Source organism: Nasonia vitripennis, assembly GCF_009193385.2.
Source record: "Nasonia vitripennis strain AsymCx chromosome 4 unlocalized genomic scaffold, Nvit_psr_1.1 chr4_random0003, whole genome shotgun sequence".
In the NCBI taxonomy this organism is placed as follows: Eukaryota; Metazoa; Arthropoda; class Insecta; order Hymenoptera; family Pteromalidae; genus Nasonia; species Nasonia vitripennis.
In genome coordinates, this window is record NW_022279638.1 from 1,443,089 (window position 1) to 1,469,297 (window position 26,209).

Sequence of the window (26,209 nt, forward strand, 5' to 3'; positions counted from 1 at the left end):
GGTCACCATCGGGTTGCTCCTTCGATATCCTACAACTTTGGTCTCTACCATTTTTTCGATTGTGGCTGTCCCTGACGAGTTATGAGCGGTGCCCGTTTAAATTGGGTCACCCTGTATATATATATATATATATATAATACGTTAAAAGATGGTACAGAACATTCATTACCTATACTAGAATACACATTTGTCATTATGGACAAGATATATATATATATATATATATATATATATATATATATATATATATATATATACATATATATATATATATATAATGGCTGTCTATGGTAAGTCTAACATTATCAACAAGTCGCTCTGCCTGTTTAACATCTTTTTAATGTGTTTTCTCACTCGATTGAGTGATTATTCGCAGCGAGAAGGATCCTCTAACCAGATCGCACGCTAGAGCTAAAAAAAAAATCACGGCTTCTCGTGTGTTTTACGAGCCTGGAGGATTTTTTTCGCAAGCTGGCGATAACATAACCTCATCTCAACCACTGAACGACTGCTGACGGCGAAGATACTTATGGCTGTTCCATCAGGAGGACATAACATCAGTGTTCAACATCGCTAAAAAGGAAAAAAGGAAAATCACGTTTCTGTGATCATCAGCTCCAAATTCCACCGAACCGAGGTCTTCTTCAGAAATGTTTTGAGGTTAGAAACATATAGCTCTATCTCTCTCTAAAGAGCGCGAGATCAGTTGTCACCGTCGCTGCGCGTCTAGTACCAATTATCGCCACCAGAGTGCAACACCATCGACTCTGGAAAAACGTTGGTACCTATGACTGATCGGCCATGGTAATTTTGGTGCGTGTCTCAGGAATCTGCTAGAGCGGGAGTTTTGAAAATTGAAAAAGGAAGGAAGGTTTCTTTCTTTTCTCTCGAAAATTTTGATAAGCATTACAAGCTGAAAAAACACATACGTCCTCACATGCCAAAATGGCGCCGGGCCGAAACAAGCCTCCTGACAAGTGTCGCAGTAATTTTGCATGTTGCAAACAAAAACCTGCAACAACAGCAGTGTGCGTGATCTGTGATGAGGCATATCACCTTAGCTGCCTTAAGAACAAGAATGAAAACTTTAAATTCATTGGTAATAACCTTATAGTATGCTCTGAACACAGTGATCGGAACATAACCTCAAAAATTGATGAGGATGTCCTGAGTGAGTCGGTATCACTTTTAATTGCACAGATTAAACTAAAAAAATCAGAAGATGTGAGGAATGACCTTCTGGCAGAAACTAGTAACAAGACTCAAGACTTGCAAGAAACTGATTCCCCCCGAGTCCATAATTTCTTATGCAGATGATACTGCTATTATAGCTACAGGTAAAGACTGGATAGAAGCTCAAGTAAATATGAACAATTTCATAAGTGTAATTGCCCAGTGGCTGGCAGTAAACAAGTTGTCCTTAAATGTAGGAAAAACAGTGTGCATGACTTATGGAAGTAATATTGGAAGCGTACCAGCTCAGATAAATGTTAAAATTCTTGATAAAAGTATAACTAGGGTGGAGAACTTTAAATATTTAGGAGTTGTCTTTGATAGTAATCTAAAGTGGGATAACCACATGCAATATATAGTTGGAAAAACTAAATACCGAGTCTATATTTTTTATAAAATCTCTAAATCAATGCCCATAGAGACTCTCAGAATGATTTACTACGCATTTTTTCATAGTATTATAACTTATGGCATCATTGCTTGGGGCGGTGCATATAGGAATAGCCGAGACCAAGTTCAAAAATTACAAAACAAAATTTTAAAAATCATCAATAAAAATAACTTTTTGTTACATGACAATCCATTAAATATAGGTCAACTGTTTGCTTTCGAAGCTCTTAAACTACACTACTATGATCTCAAAGAAAAATTCTTAGCATCAGATAGTGTTACTAGGAATAGAAGTTATTATACCAAAAACAAATAAGAGAATCAGCAATAAGAACAGCTATATGAAAGCAATTAATGTATATAATGAGCTTCCTAATCGACTAAAAGTATTAAATATAAATAAATACCCTCAAAAGAAAATCATAAAAGACTGGATACGATACAACTGTTAGAAAAATAATAAAAGAAAAAAATTGTTTCTGTATGCAATACACAAATTTGTTATTAGAAGCTATGCCAAATGTATATATCTTAGTTTTAAGTTTTAATTTTAAGTTTTGTTTATATCTTTCTTTTCCTTTGTAACCAGACTGCGAACAGGTAATTTTATTTACCTCTGCAGGTTTCCAGGTATGAAATACATACCTTGTAAATTTCTTCTGGTAATAATAAATAAATAATAAATAAATAAATAAATAAATATATATATATATATATATATATATATCTTGTCCATAATGACAAATGTGTATTCTAGTTTAGGTAATGAATGTTCTGTACCATCTTTTAATTTTATACAGACACTGATGATTTCATCTCCCTTATCTTTAGCAACAGAAATTACAGAACCTATAGTGCCATTTACTAATCCAATAGAGACATCAATATTTCTCCTTATCATAATTTTTGAATTTATTTTTATTTTGATTACACGCTCAATTCCACAAGCATTATCTTTGTCCTGATCTAACATTTTTAAAACTTTCTTTTGCACATTTGAAAGAATCATTAGCTATAAGATTGATATCTTCAGAATCAATTCTACGCAGCATAGCATCATTTAGAATATCGCACATATTCCTCGTTGGTAACAAATACACAGTATCAGTAGGTCATTTTTCATACACCGCGCACAATTCTTGCATTATTTCAAGACTATTCGTACTTGAAAATTTTAGTGTTCGCTGTTGTAGAATACTGATATCCGTATCAGTTATAAATCCTAACCTTAGTCTTTGGAATATTTCGTTATATTGATTATCATTTTTTTGCCTCATGTTAATTGTCAGTTCATCATACTCGAATAAAGTCCACAAATTAAATGAATTTATAGCTCCGATGTATTTTTCAATTTCTTTTTTCGTTACTTCAACGAAAGCGAATTTTTCTCAAACAGGTGGAACTTGAAGTAAATACAATAATATGGATTTTTCCAAACCAACCATCATCGCATTCGGAAGTATTGAAGAGTTCAGTAAGACGTAAATGAATATACATTAATGTGATATTAGATACCATGGATATTTCATAAATAATAATCAAGTCAACATTTTCCAAGCGTTGCCGTATTTGTTTCAAAGCTGCAGGCGATATTTCTTTATATTTCGCTGTACACCCATGCTCCACTGGTAAATACAGAAGTCTATGAATAGTTAAACCAGAAACATTGTAAGCTGCTATTCCAGTTGGCGCTGTAGCAGCTGTTTCTTTCTTACGTATTGTTTTATTCCACGCGACAATAGTTTCGATCAAAAAACTTTTTCCAGTACCACCTGGGCCACTTATGAAAATTCTCAAAATTTGATCATTAGACTGTAAGACAGAAGTGATTTTTTTGAAAATATTTGATTGATCTACATTGAATCTTGAAATAGAATCCTCTATATCTGTTTCGTTCATGACGACTTTTTCGGCCATATCTTTAAAATCTTTTATGGCATTCTCTATCTCAATTGGAACACAGCCTTCTGGCAAATTGTCAGGATTAGATTTATTTTCTTGCGTTTCCAGCCATTGATTTTGAATAATTTCCACATTGATCATGATACTTCATTGCATCAATTAATTCGCATTGTCTTTTTTGAAATGCCATTGTAAAAGATTCTTCCCCATTTTTTAATTCATTGGTATACCTCCAAGGTTGAAATAGCAGTAGTAGTGAATGATAATAATCTTCTGGTTGATTCATTGGATTATATTTCCAGTGATTTATAAGATAGGGCTTTTTTCGCTTTTTACAAAAGAGACCTCCTGGCATCTCGTAATATTCTGCTTTATAGACTGGTTTCTTTTTTATTATATCAAACCACTTTGCAAAATCGTACAAACATAATGAATTTAATTCCTGAGGTCGGTTTGGATAATGGCTATCAATTAATGAATCGTAAAATACATATTTTCTTAACATCAACATAATCTTCCCAAATAATTTTCCCCTTTGTTGGATTACCTGGTATTAAAATAAACATTTCATGATTAATATTTAGAGGATCGGTATCTGGACAAATTTTTTTTAAGGTTTCCTCTAAAGGTAACGATAAATGAAAAGTTCTACCCGTGACTTTATCAATTTTGCAATAATTAACATTCTTTCATATGTATTAAAAATTTTAATTTCATCAGGGACTTCTTTGACATAAAGTTCATTTAAAACACACGTAGATGGTAATATGTAATTTTTTAACTTACCACTGCAGCATTTACAAATGAACCCATTACTAAAATTTGGAGAATCGTACAATTCTTTTAATCTTTTCCAGTAATTTTGTTTTTCAGGAATATGTATATCGAGTAATTCTTCCACTAAATTCGTTTTATCCAAGTATTTATCAACAGATGCCATACTGCGCTCACAACAAAGTATTTCGCAAGAAACACAAGAAATTCTAGGTGGATCCATATCTATTTTTGTGTACTCTTTTATTCCCTGACTATATTTGTTTTTTATTTCAGTTTCATTCAAGCAAATTTCATCGTTTGTGCTATTAATAAATATTGCTGCTTGTTCAACATTTAATGCGATATTTTTCAATACCTCGATATCAATATTATTCAAAGCACTTTCAATTTTTTCAATTTGTTTATAAATATCAATTAATTTATATAAAAATCGTTTGATGGTGCGGAGTTTTGGATAATTGACGGATAAAATGTTTAATTTTAAAAATTTTGATCTGCATAACAAAGGTTTGCTATAACAGATAATCGGATGGCCTCGTTTCTCTGAATTATAAGATTGTGCTGAACAATCATCAATTTTTTTGAGAAAATTGTAAGCATTGATATATGTAACATCCATTAAATCTTTAAACAAATTGTTAAGTTCATTCAAAACATCTGGATCAACTTTTTTACAATAATCATTACATTGCCATATTTTACTTTTGGTACTTGATTCAGTCGTTGGTAGAATATTCATTGTTTGTCCTTGTTTGTTCAAAATAATATGTGTTTCAACTTTATCATTAATCTGTCCATTTTTGAAATCGTATGTTGATTCCCCAAAGTATCCTTCCGAAGAAGAAGTATGTTTAGGTAAACCACATAAAGCAGTGAGTGCGTAAGAACAGTTTTCCTCATCTATTGGTTCCCCACCTAATCTAGTTTAAGGAAACTTTTTCCTTAATATTTAGCAATTCTCTTTTCACTTTCGAAATATGATTATCTCGAACATAAAAAGCAGACGTGACTAATTTATCAGCTTCTATCCTACGATCTAATACGGATGAATCATCTAATTTGTGCATAACATTTTGTATATATTTTTCTTTTGTTTGTATTACATTTTTTATCGAATGCTTTATCATGATAGATTTATATTTCTTTGTAATTTTTTTAGCTATTCTAGTTTTAGTTGTAACAACGCTTCGTTTTAAGCTCATTTCACGTCTCTTGGTTATTTTTTTAATCGAAATTTGTTCTTTATTTAATTCGTAATAATTTTTGACTCTAGCTAATCGTTTCTCTTTATTTAAGTGATAACGTAATCTTTGCTTTTTTAGAATTTCTTCTTTATTTTCCTGATAGTACTTGCGTTTTCTTGATACTATTTCAGCTCTGTCAATATCAAACTGACAAAGAAGTTGTGAAACAGCAGAAGGAAATTTCGATTTCTGTAGGATTTTATTTTTATTTAATTCATAGTAAGCTTTATTATTGCTCGACTTTTTTTCTTTACTTTGCTTGTAATGATTACGTTTTCTTGAAAGCCCGTTATTCTTTGAACTTGACTCTAAAAGTGGTGGTTCGTAATTAACGTCACTTACAACAATATTTTTTTAATTTAAATCCATAGAATCCGTAGATAATTTACTTATTTTTTCATTGTCGTTTTTACAGTCAGATGAAAAATTAGTGTTTGATTGATGATTAGCAAGTAACGAGCGCCTTAAACCACAGTTGAACAACAATGATTTTGATTTAGAAGAGATACTTTTCTCTGTTATTATAACTTTATGTGAAACTAAGTTTTCTTGAACCATTTGCTGTGTACTGCATATTTTATTGTTAATTGTACTTAACTGTTTTTCATGAGTTTGTGAACTATGAGGTGCAAAGGGCTCATCTACGCTTGTATCATAATTGTATTGTTTATGAACAGTAAACCTATTGAATTTAAAGAAATTGTTAATATTATGTTTATGCTGTTTTTCAGCTTCAATAATTTGCACTACATTAATGGACAGTTCCTCTATTTTTTCTAAAAACAATAAATATGCATCTTTGGCAAAGGCCATAAGGTTTGCTTCAGTTCTAAATCACTCACTCTTAACCATTTATTATTGTCACGTAGCATATTAGTATAATGACCAGAGTAAAGGCTGTCGCCATGATGGAATATAACATTTTTAACTTTTAAATTAGTATATTTAGATGGTTCACCGTACTCGTTAATTTTAAATAAGCTTAGTTGTAAAATTAAAAGCTTATTATCTGTAGTTAATTCCGTTTTTTCAATTTTTTTATGTCGACATCCATTGCTACAAGTAATGTCTGTATCATTCCAACTTCCTAGATTATAATTAATGAGTTCCTGTAAACTTAATATATCCACATTTTGTGGAAGTGCGAAAGGTAATATATAGTTGAGAGTAGGATTGGAAAAACTAGTTTCACTACAATCGGGACATTTTAAAACAGCATTCAATTTATGATTTAATAGGTTATGTAAAATAATGGATTTATCACACAGATGCATAATAAATTCAGCCACATCTTGTTGCACTCTGTTGGTATACTGCTTATGAGTATATGCTCTAAGAGCACATACATCAACAATATGTTTTCTGATGTAATTTTTGAAAAAAACATTAATCCCTGTTAAATTTAAAGTTTCATTAAATCTCAGTCTTATAGGTTTGCAGTGCAATAGGCTTTGTAAAGATGTGTTTGCATAACAAGATACATTATCATTATTTGTTAACCCAATAACATGAAAACAATCATTGGATATATTAGGACGAACTTTACTCGTTAATGTACAATATTTATTCTGAAACATGTAATTTTGTACTACAGCTGTACTCTGTGCTTGACCAACATTTGGGTTAAGAGATTTTAATAAGGAAGTTTTATTTGCTTGTCTTTTCAAAATAGACTGTGAACTTATATGCTCGTTATTGTCATAAATTGCAGGAAAATGGGTAATGTGATTGTTTTCAAACATTTCATAAAGATGTTTACGTAGTTTGAGAAAATCATAAGTAATTTTAGCAGGATTTTTTTGGAAAATCAATGACGTTGCAAATGCTATTGCATAAACACCGCAATCATCCGAATTTGATTGATTTTGCACTGTAGGGTAATAAATAGGAAGTTGATCATAATATGTTTATATTCTATTTAACTTTTTTTTTGTAGAATGCATACAATTCGAGTTATCAAAAAACACGCAAAAATTGAACAAATTGTGCCCGCATTTTAAAAAAAACGTAGACGATCAGGATAAAAAAAATTAGTTTTTAGGTTTGTGCGAGTGGAGACTCCTCCCAAAATTTCAACCCGATCGGTCGAAAATTGCGTGAGATATCGCATCTCACACATTTTTCAATGACAAAACTATAAGGCACTTCCGTGTCGCGGTCGTGCCTAAAAATTAATAGTTAATGGTAGATAAATCTATTTGATAAAAGTCTGACATTTTCTGTATAAGTTTAAAATGGCTCATTTATTATAAATATGTAAAGAAAGAAGGTTTAGAACACCTAATTTCAATTTTCGAAAAAAAACTATAATTTTTTCTCACTGCGAGTACAAAATTATCATTTCCTCCACATCTATTTGAAGAAAGTCCGTGAAATTTTCCATACAAGATTGAAGTGGTTAATTTATTGTAAATATATAATAAAAAAGGTTTAGAGCATAAACATTCAATTTTCGAAAAAAGATTTGAATTTTTTCTGATTGCGAGTGAAAAATCATCATTTTTTCCATATCTATTCGATGAAAGCCTGTGAAATTTTCTGTATGAGTTTAAAATGTCTTACTTATTGTAAATATGTAATAAAAAACGATTTAGAGCATTAATATTCAATTTTCGAAAAAAAATTTGAATTTTTTTCTGACTGTGGTTGCAGTCATCATTTTCTCCAAATCTATTTGAAGAATGTCTCAAAAAATTACTATACAAGTTTGAAATAGCCAATTCATTTTAAATATGTAAAGAAAGAAGATTGAGTGGATTAACTTTCGATTTTTCAGAAAGAATTATTATGTTTTTCAATTCTAACCTCACAATACTATTTGTCGATATTACTATAATTATAATAACAAATATTATAAGGCCTCAATTTTTTAGCACGGCACACAATCTGCTTTTGTACATTAAAAAAAAATAAAACAAACTAGACTTATAATAATTATATGTATAATACAACAATATACTTACCTTGATACTAGACAATATCCTACTTCAAGCATGCACAGGAGTTTTCTTTCACAATTTATTTGTTGAAAAGGTTTGTGGAGATAAAGAGATGTGCACCTAGCGATAAAGACAATTAAAATATAACGTGCCGCTTGTAATTTTACGTTCAGGTATCCACCTGATTCGATTATCTATGCCCCCATGTATTAGCGGATTAACCAGTGTGGTAAACAAAAGTTATACGCGCGCCATCTGGTAAGTACGTAATACCAATTAGTTAAAATTGATTATAACTGTCAACTGACAACTGTGTAGTATAACACTTCTTTCTTAAATATAAAGTCAAAAAATGCACACGTATTTATTGTTAGCTATAGTGTGGAATATAATAACAATTATATCCAATGAAGACACAATAAAATCTATAGTCTTGCGTCACATGCATTTTGTATGGTGGAACAGCCTACAGCCGGAATCCGAAACGCAGAATTTTGATTTCAACTTTGACCACGCGTGGCGCTAAATACTTTATTAGCATTAAAATCAGCGCGGCAGCCGGCAACCTAGCGCGAACTCCATTGTCCATTGTCTCTATCCGGCCGTTATTTCGAAATAACGATTCAGACGTGCACACACCGGCACTGAAAGATTTGTAAAGCATCTTGTTTTATTGTTTCCGAAAAAATGAGTGACAAGCAAGCACTGTTGAACAACATGGCTGATTTGCAAATAAGGAATGGAGGTAAGAAAAGGCTCTTTTAAAAAATTAATAATCTCCAAGTAAATACGTGTTAAAAAAAGTGTGAAACTTTGCTCAATTGCGACTTTGCTGTGATTGCTAAATTTACAGAAAATGCAAACTTGAATGGTGGCCGAGATGATCTTGATCCTGACTTCGAGGTGGAAAATGATAGCATCAACGGCGAGCAGCAAGATCTTGTTGATCCTGACTTTGACGTAGACATGAGGGAGTTGCAGGAGTTGGAAGATATTAATCCTCAAAATCGTTGTAAGACAACTTTGCAATTATTTACTACATTGATTTACTATAATTTATATTATTCTATTATGCTATTCTTATTTTGTATGACAGTCATTTTACAAGGACCTCTGCATGGTCAGTTCGCTGGACGGAAACCATTATTAGACATAGATGCTGCTCGTAATGCACAAGGACCTCGGCAGAATCAGCAAAACGCTATCGTTGGCCAGGTTCCACTACTCGTAGGCCAGGGTACTGCTGATGGACCTCAAAGACTTCTGCAGGCTCAGCGCAATGGAATTGGTGGCCAGGGTCTCCCTTATGGGGCTCAAGATCTTTGGCAGGCTCAAAATAATGGTGTCGCAGGACCATTACAGCGAGCTGGTGCTGGTGTTCGAAAATCTATACAGGGTCAGCATAATAACAATAACGGACAAAAACCACCACAGCCCCAGAGAGAGGCTGCTGGTCAACGAAAACCTCTGCAAAATCTCAACAATGGTGAAGAAAGGAATGCTGGAGGAAGACAGCAGGGTCAAGCAGAAGGACGTGCTAGAGAAGGCGAACCTCTTGGCAGAAACCAGAATCAAAAAGTTTGTAGAATATTTATAGTAACCACATTTATAAAGTAATTTTTTTTGCATTCTTATAGTGACTAATTATTACTTGTGTTCATTAGTTGCAGGTGTGAAACGTGGTATCGTGGAAAGAGGGCTGGTCGTAACCTGAGAAGAAAACCACCACTCAACCCTTATCAACAAGGATTGAAAAATGTTGCAGAACTGTTTCTCAACATGGTGGAAGAAAGCACTAACCGCACAAGGGCAGCCCTTCAGAGAGAAAGGGAGTTGAGAGAGAGAGAGGGGGAGCTTGATGAAGAAGAAGATGATGAGGAAGAAGAGTAATTGAAATTTGAAGTTCAGAAAATGATGCATTAATGTTCACCAAACATGCATGTAGTGCCTAAGTTTAATTACATTTTGTATTTTCAGTTTATAAATTAAATACTTGCAGAAATAAAATAAAATAATCAAAAATGGTAAATTTCGTTCTCAAAAGTTTATATATGCAGATCATTTTATGTTAAATATGTTGAAATTTGATTATGATGACTCTAAACAGCAAAAAAAAAATAGATATTTTTAATTTAGGTTTGAATTTTGTATTGGAAGTTCAGAATATAATGTATTAATTTGTCAAAAACTAGTAAGAATGCAGCGTGATTATTTAATTTCAATTATTTTCATTTACAAAGAAATTTGATATTTACAAAGCAATTAATAACTATGTGGTTCATTCGCCAATTTGTCAAACAAAAATCCATGCGGCAACCAGCAGATCAATGCAACCTTGTGAACGAAAAGTTGGCTACTTATTCTCAAATTTATCTTAATCCGTAGCATTTGTTATAGGTCCTGATGCTTTTCCTTTTTCCTGTTACCATGGATTTTGACATTGTATACTGTGCATTAATTAACCTAAAAATAATGAAATAAAAATAATTCTGTAAAACTAGTCAAAATAATAATATTTCAATAGAATAAATTGAAAACCATGATTACCTTATTTATTGATACGTAGTAGCATCTAAGATGAAGTCATTGAAGTGAGAGAAATACGATCAGTCTCTGTAAATGCACAACTCTGTCATCTGGTTTACCGATGTTTACAAATGTTTTTTTGTAGACCTCTTGAGTGATCTCATTGGCTAATTTATATCACTATCAGAATCTACTTTATGGATGCTGTCTTGTCAATAAACCTTAAAATAAAAAAACAAAGCAATTCACACACAAATTATAATTGAGATTTCCATTAACTTAAAGTAAAATGAAGCATAAGAATGAAAAGTGGTATTTTTTCCTATCTCTCAGTAATATGAACAAGTAGTTACTCAAAAAAATGCAATATTTTGTTATAAAAAAATCATATCTTTGAATAAACAACACATTTTGTGTACACTGCACAATAACTTATATCAAATTTAGATTATATACCTTAAAGAATATAAGTTGGCCATTGGAGATTCCAATTGCTTCATATTTATCTAATCTGTCAATGAAATAATCAGGTCATCAATCATTTACTTTGGAAGCTTCTTAATATAAAGTCGAAGCTCTTCTGTTAGTTTATTATTGTTCTCTACTAGTGACAGCACCTTTTGTTCCATCTTGGTTCTCAACTAATAGCAAATAAAATTGTTTCTTGCAGAATTTCATTTGCTTCAAAACTTGATAAGTTGACACAAAAAACCTAAAATAAATCTTGTTCAGCCGTGCCTGTGCAGCCTTAACTTCTTCAACAGGTTTTCGTCGACATGAACTCTCAACTCCAGCTGTTTTATCATTAGCTTATCGTGCTCCAGTTCTATTTCCAATAGTTTCTTTTTTTTAACTTTTTTTCATTGCATGCCAATGTCTGTGTATAAATTGTTGAACAGTAGCTTTTTGATGTGATAAGATGGTTTTCAAACCCATCAACTAAAACATAACACAGTTTTAAAGCCAAAAGTTAATTTTTGTACGATTTTTGTTTTGTACACTTACATCTTCTTTCATCTCAATTTCCATGGACTTCCTGATATTTTGTTCTCAGTTTTGTTCAAAAGTCCCATTTGTGGAATCGTCAAGCTTCTAAGTAGCATCTAAGTGAAGAAGTCATTCACGATGAGACGATGCCTCTAAACCATACACCATCATCATTTTTGATTGACTGCTGAAAAAAAATGATGTAATTGTTGCACTAAAACTTGATGCCGAGCAGTCTGCTACCGTTGTTGTTGGATTTAAGATAGAAAATTTTTGTAATGTAAAAAAATTCTGCTTATATTATCATCACTGACAGTGTAAAATTATGCATAACCAACAAATCTCCATGAAGCAATTCGCACTCAAATGGTAATTTTGATCTTGGTAAAAGCACTAACATTTTCACTGGCAGATTATTCACCAAATATTATAATTTTTCTGTTAACTTAAAACATCACTGACAGTGCAAAATTATGCATAACCAACAAATCTCCATGAAGCAATTCGCACTCAAATGGTAATTTTATATTGGTAAAAGGACTAACTTTTTCACTGGCAGATTATTCACCAAATATTATAATTTTTCTGTTACTTAAAATCTTAACTTAAAATCTTAGTTTACTTAAACAAATTTTAAGAGCAGACAACCGTTTTCTCCGGTCGTTCTATGACTACCCACTACAGTGTAGTATATAATATATACCTAGCTTTACTGTATGAGCAGAAATCTCGTGACCGGAAGGCTGAAAAATATCGGGAGAGGAAGACCGCAGCAGGCGAAGCGAAAAATGAGTTCGCTAATTTCATTTATTTAACTCATTGTAGACATAATGATGGATTATAAATCTTCTTTTATTTGAAAGATAAGATAAAAATCTTTCGTATAAGTCCTTCTAAGCCTCATGTAAGGTTGAAAAACTACTTTAATGAACGAACACGAGTTCAAAGTATATAAGGAACGCCCTGCAGCGCCCGAAGACGCGTACGTACTGTTAGTACTTAATCTTGCCATCGTGGCGCTGTCGCGCCCCTTGATATTAGCATCAAAGTGTTGAATCATTAAAGTCCGCAATTTTATTAGGGTCGTACCCCATATAATACGCTTTTTAACACGAAGGAGTGAAGATTTTAGCTTCATGTGGAAGCATAAATCTTAGTTATGATTATCTTAAGATAATTATTACAAATCAGGCCGCTTATCATAAATACATAATAGCCTGTTTTATCTTATTGTCTAACACGGGATTACAACGACATCTTGGTACGAACATTATTCAAAATTCTAGGACTGGTTATAAATAAATATTTTCAATATGCACGGACCATCAGAATATTAAAGAAAAAATTAATTCTCAATTTAATCGACGAATCCCATTACTTTGTTTTTAAATTATTATACGTATCACACGGGATTACAACGAAATGGTGTTCTATTGATCTTTTTATATAAGAGTTTAAGTAGTGGAGACTACGATTTCTCTTTAGGTGCGGAAACGTAAAATATAGTTCGCACAGATCGCCTGTATCATCGTAATGTCTAGCGAGGAATTACAACGTCATTTTTGTGCTAGCATCATTAAACAATTTATAAAATTATAAAGACATTGTTTAATTCTGATGTATGCGCAGAAAGGTCTGCTAGTATATGTATATTATTCATGAAGCATAAGTTAATATTATTATTCCTATTTTAGGCGCTACATCATTGTGAATTGTGCACAATTTGCTTCTACTCGTTGTACATCCACTTTGGATTGATTCACTATGTAGTTGTATCCCGCCTTAGTCCTATATTTCTAATGCTTGCGCAGACAGGTCTGCTAGAATATATTATTCATTTTGCTTCTACTCGTCGTACATCTACATTGCATTGATTTACAATGACGTTGTAATCCCGCCTTAGTACTCTAATTCTAACGCTTGCGCAGAAAGGTCTTCTAGAATATATTATTCATGACGCACGAATTAATATTATTATCCCTATTTTAGGCGCTACATCTTTGTGAATTGTACACATTTCTCTTCTACTCTATGTACATCTACGTTGCATTAATTACAATGTCGTTGTAATTCCGCCTTAGTCCGCTAATTCTAATGCTTGCGCAGAAAGGTTTGCTGTATATATTATTCATGACGCATAAATTATTCTTATTACCCCTATTTTAGGCGCTACATCGTTGTGAATTGTACTCATTTTTGCTTCTACTCGTTGTACATCCATGTTGGATTTATTCACCATGTCGTTGTATGCCGCCTTATTCCTCTATATCTAATGCTTGCGCAGACATGTCTGTTAGAATATATTATTCATGACGCATAATTTGTTATTTTTATCCCTATTTCTGACGCTGCATCTTTGTGAATTGAACCCATTCAGCCTCTACTGTTTGTACATCCACATTGCATTTATTTACCACGTCGTTGTAATCTCGCCTTATTCCTCTAATTCTAATGCTTGCGCAGAAAGGTCTGCTAGTATATATTATTCATGATGCATAAATTAATATTATTATTCCTAATTTAGGCGCTACATCATTGTGAATTGTGCACAATTTGCTTCTACTCGTTGTACATCCATGTTGGATTTATTACAATGTCGTTGTAAGCCCGCCTTAGTCCGCTAATTCTAATGCTTGCACAGACATGTCTGCTAGTATATATTATTCATGACGCATAAATTAATATTATCATCCCTATTTTAGGCGCTACATCTTTGTGAATTGTACACATTCAGCCTCTACTGTTTGTACATGAACATTGCATTTATTTACCATGTCGTTGTAATCCCGTCTTAGTCCTCTAATTCTAATGCTTGCGCAGACAGGTCTGCTAGAATATATTATTCATGACACATAATTCAATATACTCATCCCTATTTTAGACGCTGCATCTTTGTGAATTGTAGAAATTTAGCTTCTACTCTTTGTACATCTACGTTGCATTTATTTACAATGTCGTTGAAATCCCGCATTAGTCCTCTAGTTCTAATGCTTGCGCAGACTTGTCTGTTAGAATATATTATTCATGACACATAATTCAATATCCTCATCCCTATTTCAGACGCTGCATCTTTGTGAATTGTAGAAATTTAGCTTCTACTCTTTGTACATCTACGTTGCATTTATTTACAATGTCGTTGAAATCCCGCATTAGTCCTCTAATTCTAATGCTTGCGCAGACATGTCTGTTAGAATATATTATTCATGACGCATAATTTGATATTTTTATCCCTATTTTAGACGCTACATCATTGTGAATTGAACCCATTCAGCCTCTACTCTTTGTACATCCACATTGCATTTATTTACCATGTCGTTGTATCACGCCTTAGTCCTCTAATTGTAATGCTTGCGCAGAAAGGTCTGCTAGTATATATTATTCATGACGCATAAATGAATATTATTGTCCCTATTTTAGGCGCTACATCTTTGTGAATTGTACACATTTTTGCTTCTACTCGTTGTACATCCATGTTGGATTTATTACAATGTCGTTGTAATCCCGCCTTAGTCCGCTAATTCTAATGCTTGCACAAACATGTCTGCTAGTATATATTATTCATGACGAATAAATTAATATTTTTACCCCTATTTTAGGCGCTACATCTTTGTGAATTTACACATTTTTGCTTCTACTCGTTGTACAGCTATGTTGGATTTATTCACTATGACGTTGTATGCCGCCTTATTCCTCTATATCTAATGCTTGCGCAGACATGTCTGTTAGAATATATTATTCATGACGCATAATTTGTTATTTTTATCCCTATTTCTGACGCTGCATCTTTGTGAATTGAACCCATTCAGCCTCTACTGTTTGTACATCCACATTGCATTTATTTACAATGTCGTTGTAATCCCGACTTAGTACTCTAATTCTAATGATTGCGCAGAAAGGTCTGCTAGTATATGTATATTATTCATGACGCATAAATTAATATTATTATTCCTATTTTAGGCGCTACATCATTGTGAATTGTGCACAATTTGCTTCTACTCGTTGTAAATCCACGTTGGATTTATTCACCATGTCGTTTTAATCCCGCCTTAGTCCTGTAATTCTAATGTTTGCGCAGAAAGGTCTGCTAGTATATGTATATTATTCATGACGCATAAATTAATATTATTATTCCTATTTTAGGCGCTACATCATTGTGAATTGTGCACAATTTGCTTCTACTCGTTGTAAATCCATGTTAGATTTATTCACCATGTCGTTGTATGCCGCCTTAGTCCTCTATTTCTAATGCTTGCGCAGACATGTCTGTTAGAATATATTATTCATGACGCATAATTTGTTATTTTTATCCCTATTTTTGACGCTGCATCTTTGTGAATTGAACCCATTCAGCCTCTACTGTTTGTACATCCACATTGCATTATTTACCATGTCGTTGTAATCTCGCCTTATTCCTCTAATTCTAATGCTTGCGCAGAAAGGTCTGCTAGTATATATTATTCATGAAGCATAAATGAATATTATTATCCCTATTTTAGGCGCTACATCTTTGTGAATTGAACCCATTCAGCCTCTACTCTTTGTACATTCACATTGCATTTATTTACAATGTCGTTGTAATCCCGCCTTAGTCCTCTAATTCTAATGCTTGCGCAGACAGGTCTGCTAGAATATATTATTCATGACACATAATTCAATATCCTCATCCCTATTTTAGACGCTGCATCTTTGTGAATTGAACCCATTCAGCCTCTACTCTTTGTACATCCACATTGCATTTATTTACCATGTCGTTGTATCACGCCTTAGTCCTCTAATTGTAATGCTTGCGCAGAAAGGTCTGCTGGTATATATTATTCATGACGCATAAATGAATATTATTATCCCTATTTCAGGCGCTACATATTTGTGAATTGTACACATTTTTGCTTCTACTCGTTGTACATCCATGTTGGATTTATTACAATGTCGTTGTAATCCCGCCTTAGTCCGCTAATTCTAATGCTTGCACAAACATGTCTGCTAGTATATATTATTCATGACGAATAAATTAATATTTTTACCCCTATTTTAGGCGCTACATCTTTGTGAATTTACACATTTTTGCTTCTACTCGTTGTACAGCCATGTTGGATTTATTCACTATGACGTTGTATGCCGCCTTATTCCTCTATTTCTAATGCTTGCGCAGACATGTCTGTTAGAATATATTCTTCATGACGCATAAATTCATATTATTATCCCTATTTTAGACGCCACATATGTGCGAAATGAAAGCATTTCGCTTCTACTCTTTGTACATCTACGTTGCATTTATTTACAATGTCGTTGTAATCCCGCCTTAGTACTCTAATTCTAATGATTGCGCAGAAAGTTCTGCTAGAATATATTATTCATGACGCATAAATAAATATTATTATCCCTATTTTAGGCGCTACATTTTTGTGATTTGTACTCATTTTTGCTTCTACTCGTTGTACATCCACGTTGGATTTATTCTCCATGTCGTTGTAATCCCGCCTTAGTCCTGTAATTCTAATGTTTGCGCAGAAAGGTCTGCTAGTATATGTATATTATTCATGACGCATAAATTAATATTATTATTCCTATTTTAGGCGCTACATCTTTGTGAAATGAACCCATTCAGCCTCTACTCTTTGTACATTCACATTGCATTTATTTACAATGTCGTTGTAATCCCGCCTTAGTCCTCTAATTCTAATGCTTGCGCAGACAGGTCTGCTAGAATATATTATTCATGACACATAATTCAATATCCTCATCCCTATTTTAGACGCTGCAGGTTTGTGAATTGAACACATTTTTGCTTCTACTCGTTGTACATCCATGTTGGATATATTCACTATGACGTTGTATGCCGCCTTATTCCTCTATTTCTAATGCTTGCGCAGACATGTCTGTTAGAATATATTCTTCATGACGCATAAATTCATAGTATTATCCCTATTTTAGACGCCACATATGTGCGAAATGAACCCATTTCGCTTCTACTCTTTGTACATCCACATTGCATTTATTTACAATGTCGTTGTAATCCCGCCTTAGTCCTCTATTTCTAATGCTTGCGCAGACAGGTCTGCTGGAATATATTATTCATGACACATAATTTAATATTATTATCCCTATTTTAGGCGCTACATCTTAAAGAATTGTAGAAATTTAGCTTCTACTCTTTGTACATCTACGTTGCATTTATTTACAATGTCGTTGTAATCCCGCCTTAGTCCTCTATTTCTAATGCTTGCGCAGACAGGTCTGCCGGAATATATTATTCATGACACATAATTTAATATTATTATCCCTATTTTAGGTGCTACATCTTTGTGAATTGTAGAAATTTAGCTTCTACTCTTTGTACATCTACGTTGCATTTATTTACAATGTCGTTGAAATCCCGCCTTAGTCCTCTAATTCCAATGCTTGCGCAGACATGTCTGTTAGAATATATTATTCAAGACGCATAATTTGATATTTTTATCCCTATTTTTGACTCTGCATCTTTGTGAATTGAACCCATTCAGCCTCTACTCTTTGTACAACCACATTGCATTTATTTACCATGTCGTTGCAATCTCGACTTATTCCTCTAATTCTAATGCTAGCGCAGAAAGGTCTGCTAGAATATATTATTCATGAAGCATAAATGAATATTATTATCCCTATTTTAGGCGCTACATCTTTGTGAATTGAACCCATTCAGCCTCTACTCTTTGTACATTCACATTGCATTTATTTACAATGTCGTTGTAATCCCGCCTTAGTCCTCTAATTGTAATGCTTGCGCAGAAAGGTCTGCTGGTATATATTATTCATGACGCATAAATGAATATTATTATCCCTATTTCAGGCGCTACATATTTGTGAATTGTACACATTTTTGCTTCTACTCGTTGTACATCCATGTTGGATTTATTACAATGTCGTTGTAATCCCGCCTTAGTCCGCTAATTCTAATGCTTGCACAAACATGTCTGCTAGTATATATTATTCATGACGAATAAATTAATATTTTTACCCCTATTTTAGGCGCTACATCTTTGTGAATTTACACATTTTTGCTTCTACTCGTTGTACAGCCATGTTGGATTTATTCACTATGACGTTGTATGCCGCCTTATTCCTCTATTTCTAATTCTTGCGCAGACATGTCTGTTAGAATATATTCTTCATGACGCATAAATTCATATTATTATCCCTATTTTAGACGCCACATATGTGCGAAATGAACGCATTTCGCTTCTACTCTTTGTACATCTACGTTGCATTTATTTACAATGTCGTTGAAATCCCGCATTAGTCCTCTAATTCTAATGCTTGCGCAGACATGTCTGTTAGAATATATTATTCATGACGCATAAATTAATATTATTATTCCTATTTTAGGCGCTACATCATTGTGAATTGTGCACAATTTGCTTCTACTCGTTGTAAATCCATGTTGGATTTATTCACCATGTCGTTGTATGCCGCCTTAGTCCTCTATTTCTATTGCTTGCGCAGACATGTCTGTTAGAATATATTCTTCATGACGCATAAATTCATATTATTATCCCTATTTTAGACGCCACATATGTGCGAAATGAACGCATTTCGCTTCTACTCTTTGTACATCTACGTTGCATTTATTTACAATGTCGTTGTAATCCCGACTTAGTACTCTAATTCTAATGATTGCGCAGAAAGTTCTGCTAGAATATATTATTCATGACGCATAAATAAATATTATTATCCCTATTTTAGGCGCTACATTTTTGTGATTTGTACTCATTTTTGCTTCTACTCGTTGTACATCCACGTTGGATTTATTCACCATGTCGTTGTAATCCCGCCTTAGTACTGTAATTCTAATGTTTGCGCAGAAAGGTCTGCTAGTATATGTATATTATTCATGACGCATAAATTAATATTATTATTCCTATTTTAGGCGCTACATCATTGTGAATTGTGCACAATTTGCTTCTACTCGTTGTAAATCCATGTTGGATTTATTCACCATGTCGTTGTATGCCGCCTTAGTCCTCTATTTCTAATGCTTGCGCAGACATGTCTGTTAGAATATATTATTCATGACGCATAATTTGTTATTTTTATCCCTATTTTTGACGCTGCATCTTTGTGAATTGAACCCATTCAGCCTCTACTGTTTGTACATCCACATTGCATTATTTACCATGTCGTTGTAATCTCGCCTTATTCCTCTAATTCTAATGCTTGCGCAGAAAGGTCTGCTAGTATATATTATTCATGAAGCATAAATGAATATTATTATCCCTATTTTAGGCGCTACATCTTTGTGAATTGAACCCATTCAGCCTCTGCTCTTTTTACATTCACATTTCATTTATTTACAATGTCGTTGTAATCCCGCCTTAGTCCTCTAATTCTAATGATTGCGCAGAAAGTTCTGCTAGAATATATTATTCATGACGCATAAATAAATATTATTATCCCTATTTTAGGCGCTACATTTTTGTGATTTGTACTCATTTTTGCTTCTACTCGTTGTACATCCACGTTGGATTTATTCTCCATGTCGTTGTAATCCCGCCTTAGTCCTGTAATTCTAATGTTTGCGCAGAAAGGTCTGCTAGTATATGTATATTATTCATGACGCATAAATTAATATTATTATTCCTATTTTAGGCGCTACATCTTTGTGAAATGAACCCATTCAGCCTCTACTCTTTGTACATTCACATTGCATTTATTTACAATGTCGTTGTAATCCCGCCTTAGTCCTCTAATTCTAATGCTTGCGCAGACAGGTCTGCTAGAATATATTATTCATGACACATAATTCAATATCCTCATCCCTATTTTAGACGCTGCATCTTTGTGAATTGAACCCATTCAGCCTCTACTCTTTGTACATCCACATTGAATTTATTTACCATGTCGTTGTATCCCGCCTTAGTCCTCTAATTGTAATGTTTGCGCAGAAAGGTCTGCTAGTATATATTATACGTGACGCAAAAATGAATATTATTATCCCTATTTTAGGCGCTACATCTTTGTGAATTGAACCCATTCAGCCTCTACTCTTTGTACATTCACATTGCATTTATTTACAATGTCGTTGTAATCCCGCCTTAGTCCTCTAATTCTAATGCTTGCGCAGACAGGTCTGCTAGAATATATTATTCATGACACATAATTCAATATCCTCATCCCTATTTTAGACGCTGCAGCTTTGTGAATTGAACACATTTTTGCTTCTACTCGTTGTACATCCATGTGGGATATATTCACTATGACGTTGTATGCCGCCTTATTCCTCTATTTCTAATGCTTGCGCAGACATGTCTGTTAGAATATATTCTTCATGACGCATAAATTCATAGTATTATCCCTATTTTAGACGCCACATATGTGCGAAATGAACCCATTTCGCTTCTACTCTTTGTACATCCACATTGCATTTATTTACAATGTCGTTGTAATCCCGCCTTAGTCCTCTATTTCTAATGCTTGCGCAGACAGGTCTGCTGGAATATATTATTCATGACACATAATTTAATATTATTATCCCTATTTTAGGCGCTACATCTTAAAGAATTGTAGAAATTTAGCTTCTACTCTTTGTACATCTACGTTGCATTTATTTGCAATGTCGTTGTAATCCCGCCTTAGTCCTCTATTTCTAATGCTTGCGCAGACAGGTCTGCTAGTATATGTATATTATTCATGACACATAATTTAATATTATTATCCCTATTTTAGGCGCTACATCTTAAAGAATTGTAGAAATTTAGCTTCTACTCTTTGTACATCTACGTTGCATTTATTTACAATGTCGTTGTAATCCCGCCTTAGTCCTCTATTTCTAATGCTTGCGCAGACAGGTCTGCTGTAATATATTATTCATGACACATAATTTAATATTATTATCCCTATTATAGGCGCTACATCTTAAAGAATTGTAGAAATTTACCTTCTACTCTTTGTATATCTACGTTGCATTTATTTACAATGTCGTTGTAATCCCGCCTTAGTCCTCTATTTCTAATGCTTGCGCAGACAGGTCTGCCGGAATATATTATTCATGACACATAATTTCATATTATTATCCCTATTTTAGGCGCTACATCTTTGTGAATTGTAGAAATTTTGCTTCTACTCGTTGTACATCCATGTTGGATTTATTCACTATGACGTTGTATGCCGCCTTATTCCTCTATTTCTAATGCTTGCACAGACAGGTCTGCTAGAATATATTATTCATGACACATAATTTAATATTATTATCCCTATTTTAGGCGCTACATCTTTGTGAATTGTACAGATTTTGCTTCTACTCGTCGTACATCTACGTTGCATTTATTTACCATTTCGTTGTAATCCCGCCTTTGTCCTCTAATTCTAATGCTTGCGCAGACAGGTCTGCTAGAATATATTATTCATGACACATAATTTAATATTATTATCCCTATTTTAGGCGCTACATCTTTGTGAATTGTAGAAATTTAGCTTCTACTCTTTGTACATCTACGTTGCATTTATTTACAATGTCGTTGAAATCCCGCCTTAGTCCTCTAATTCCAATGCTTGCGCAGACATGTCTGTTAGAATATATTATTCAAGACGCATAATTTGATATTTTTATTCCTATTTTAGGCGCTACATCTTTGTGAAATGAACCCATTCAGCCTCTACTCTTTGTACATTCACATTGCATTTATTTACAATGTCGTTGTAATCCCGCCTTAGTCCTCTAATTCTAATGCTTGCGCAGACAGGTCTGCTAGAATATATTATTCATGAAGCATAAATGAATATTATTATCCCTATTTTAGGCGCTACATCTTTGTGAATTGAACCCATTCAGCCTCTACTCTTTGTACATTCACATTGCATTTATTTACAATGTCGTTGTAATCCCGCCTTAGTCCTCTATTTCTAATGCTTGCGCAGACAGGTCTGCTGGAATATATTATTCATGACACATAATTTAATATTATTATCCCTATTTTAGGCGCTACATCTTAAAGAATTGTAGAAATTTAGCTTCTACTCTTTGTACATTCACATTGCATTTATTTACAATGTCGTTGTAATCCCGCCTTAGTCCTCTAATTGTAATGCTTGCGCAGAAAGGTCTGCCGGTATATATTATTCATGACGCATAAATGAATATTATTATCCCTATTTCAGGCGCTACATATTTGTGAATTGTACACATTTTTGCTTCTACTCGTTGTACATCCATGTTGGATTTATTACAATGTCGTTGTAATCCCGCCTTAGTCCGCTAATTCTAATGCTTGCACAAACGTGTCTGCTAGTATATATTATTCATGACGAATAAATTAATATTTTTACCCCTATTTTAGGCGCTACATCTTTGTGAATTTACACATTTTTGCTTCTACTCGTTGTACAGCCATGTTGGATTTATTCACTATGACGTTGTATGCCGCCTTATTCCTCTATTTCTAATTCTTGCGCAGACATGTCTGTTAGAATATATTCTTCATGACGCATAAATTCATATTATTATCCCTATTTTAGACGCCACATATGTGCGAAATGAACGCATTTCGCTTCTACTCTTTGTACATCTACGTTGCATTTATTTACAATGTCGTTGAAATCCCGCATTAGTCCTCTAATTCTAATGCTTGCGCAGACATGTCTGTTAGAATATATTATTCATGACGCATAATTTGATATTTTTATCCCTATTTTAGACGCTACATCATTGTGAATTGAACACATTCAGCCTCTACTCTTTGTACATCCACATTGCATTTATTTACCATGTCGTTGTATCACGCCTTAGTCCTCTAATTGTAATGCTTGCGCAGAAAGGTCTGCTAGTATATATTATTCATGACGCATAAATGAATATTATTGTCCCTATTTTAGGAGCTACATCTTTGTGAATTGTACACATTTTTGCTTCTACTCGTTGTACATCCATGTTGGATTTATTACAATGTCGTTGTAATCCCGCCTTAGTCCGCTAATTCTAATGCTTGCACAAACATGTCTGCTAGTATATATTATTCATGACGAATAAATTAATATTTTTACCCCTATTTTAGGCGCTACATCTTTGTGAATTTACACATTTTTGCTTCTACTCGTTGTACAGCTATGTTGGATTTCTTCACTATGACGTTGTATGCCGCCTTATTCCTCTATTTCTAATGCTTGCGCAGACATGTCTGTTAGAATATATTCTTCATGACGCATAAATTCATATTATTATCCCTATTTTAGACGCCACATATGTGCGAAATGAACGCATTTCGCTTCTACTCTTTGTACATCTACGTTGCATTTATTTACAATGTCGTTGTAATCCCGACTTAGTACTCTAATTCTAATGATTGCGCAGAAAGTTCTGCTAGAATATATTATTCATGTCGCATAAATAAATATTATTATCCCTATTTTAGGCGCTACATTTTTGTGATTTTTACTCATTTTTGCTTCTACTCGTTGTACATCCACGTTGGATTTATTCACCATGTCGTTGTAATCCCGCCTTAGTCCTGTAATTCTAATGTTTGCGCAGAAAGGTCTGCTAGTATATGTATATTATTCATGACGCATAAATTAATATTATTATTCCTATTTTAGGCGCTACATCATTGTGAATTGTGCACAATTTGCTTCTACTCGTTGTAAATCCATGTTGGATTTATTCACCATGTCGTTGTATGCCGCCTTAGTCCTCTATTTCTAATGCTTGCGCAGACATGTCTATTAGAATATATTATTCATGACGCATAATTTGTTATTTTTATCCCTATTTTTGACGCTGCATCTTTGTGAATTGAACCCATTCAGCCTCTACTGTTTGTACATCCACATTGCATTATTTACCATGTCGTTGTAATCTCGCCTTATTCCTCTAATTCTAATGCTTGCGCAGAAAGGTCTGCTAGTATATATTATTCATGAAGCATAAATGAATATTATTATCCCTATTTTAGGCGCTACATCTTTGTGAATTGAACCCATTCAGCCTCTACTCTTTGTACATTCACATTGCATTTATTTACAATGTTGTAATCCCGCCTTAGTCCTCTAATTCTAATGCTTGCGCAGACAGGTCTGCTAGAATATATTATGCTTGACACATAATTCAATATCCTCATCCCTATTTTAGACGCTGCATCTTTGTGAATTGAACCCATTCAGCCACTACTCTTTGTACATCCACATTGCATTTATTTACCATGTCGTTGTATCACGCCTTAGTCCTCTAATTGTAATGCTTGCGCAGAAAGGTCTGCTGGTATATATTATTCATGACGCATAAATGAATATTATTATCCCTATTTCAGGCGCTACATATTTGTGAATTGTACACATTTTTGCTTCTACTCGTTGTACATCCATGTTTGATTTATTACAATGTCGTTGTAATCCCGCCTTAGTCCGCTAATTCTAATGCTTGCACAAACATGTCTGCTAGTATATATTATTCATGACGAATAAATTAATATTTTTACCCCTATTTTAGGCGCTACATCTTTGTGAAATTACAAATTTTTGCTTCTACTCGTTGTACAGCCATGTTGGATTTATTCACTATGACGTTGTATGCCGCCTTATTCCTCTATTTCTAATGCTTGCGCAGACATGTCTGTTAGAATATATTCTTCATGACGCATAAATTCATATTATTATCCCTATTTTAGGCGCCACAACATTGTAAATTGTACACATTTCGCTTCTACTCTTTGTACATCTACGTTGCATTTATTTACAATGTCGTTGTAATCCCGCCTTAGTACTCTAATTCTAACGATTGCGCAGAAAGGTCTGCTAGTATATGTATATTATTCATGACGCATAAATTAATATTATTATTCCTATTTTAGGCGCTACATCATTGTGAATTGTGCACAATTTGCTTCTACTCTTTGTACATCTACGTTGCATTTATTTACAATGTCGTTGTAATCCCGCCTTAGTACTCTAATTCTAATGCTTGCGCAGACAGGTCTGCTAGAATATATTATTCATGACACATAATTCAATATCCTCATCCCTATTTTAGACGCTGCATCTTTGTGAATTGTAGAAATTTAGCTTCTACTCTTTGTACATCTACGTTGCATTTATTTACAATGTCGTCGAAATCCCGCATTAGTCCTCTAATTCTAATGCTTGCGCAGACATGTCTGTTAGAATATATTATTCATGACGCATAATTTGATATTTTTATCCCTATTTTAGACGCTACATCATTGTGAATTGAACCCATTCAGCCTCTAC

General features: G+C 33.5%; 2 protein-coding genes across 17 annotated transcripts in view; both read left to right on the forward strand.

The window, feature by feature from the left end:
- LOC100119218 (disks large 1 tumor suppressor protein) overlaps positions 1-26,209 on the forward strand; it is a 1,703,670-nt gene that overhangs the window by 462,915 nt on the left and 1,214,546 nt on the right. The window lies entirely within an intron of this gene.
- On the forward strand, positions 8,439-10,514 carry LOC116417052. The gene is made up of 3 exons (XM_031928140.2): positions 8,439-9,497; positions 9,582-10,063; positions 10,150-10,514. Exons 1-3 carry the CDS (start codon positions 9,452-9,454, stop codon positions 10,159-10,161), a joined length of 540 nt encoding a protein of 179 aa, XP_031784000.1. The 5' UTR covers positions 8,439-9,451; the 3' UTR covers positions 10,162-10,514.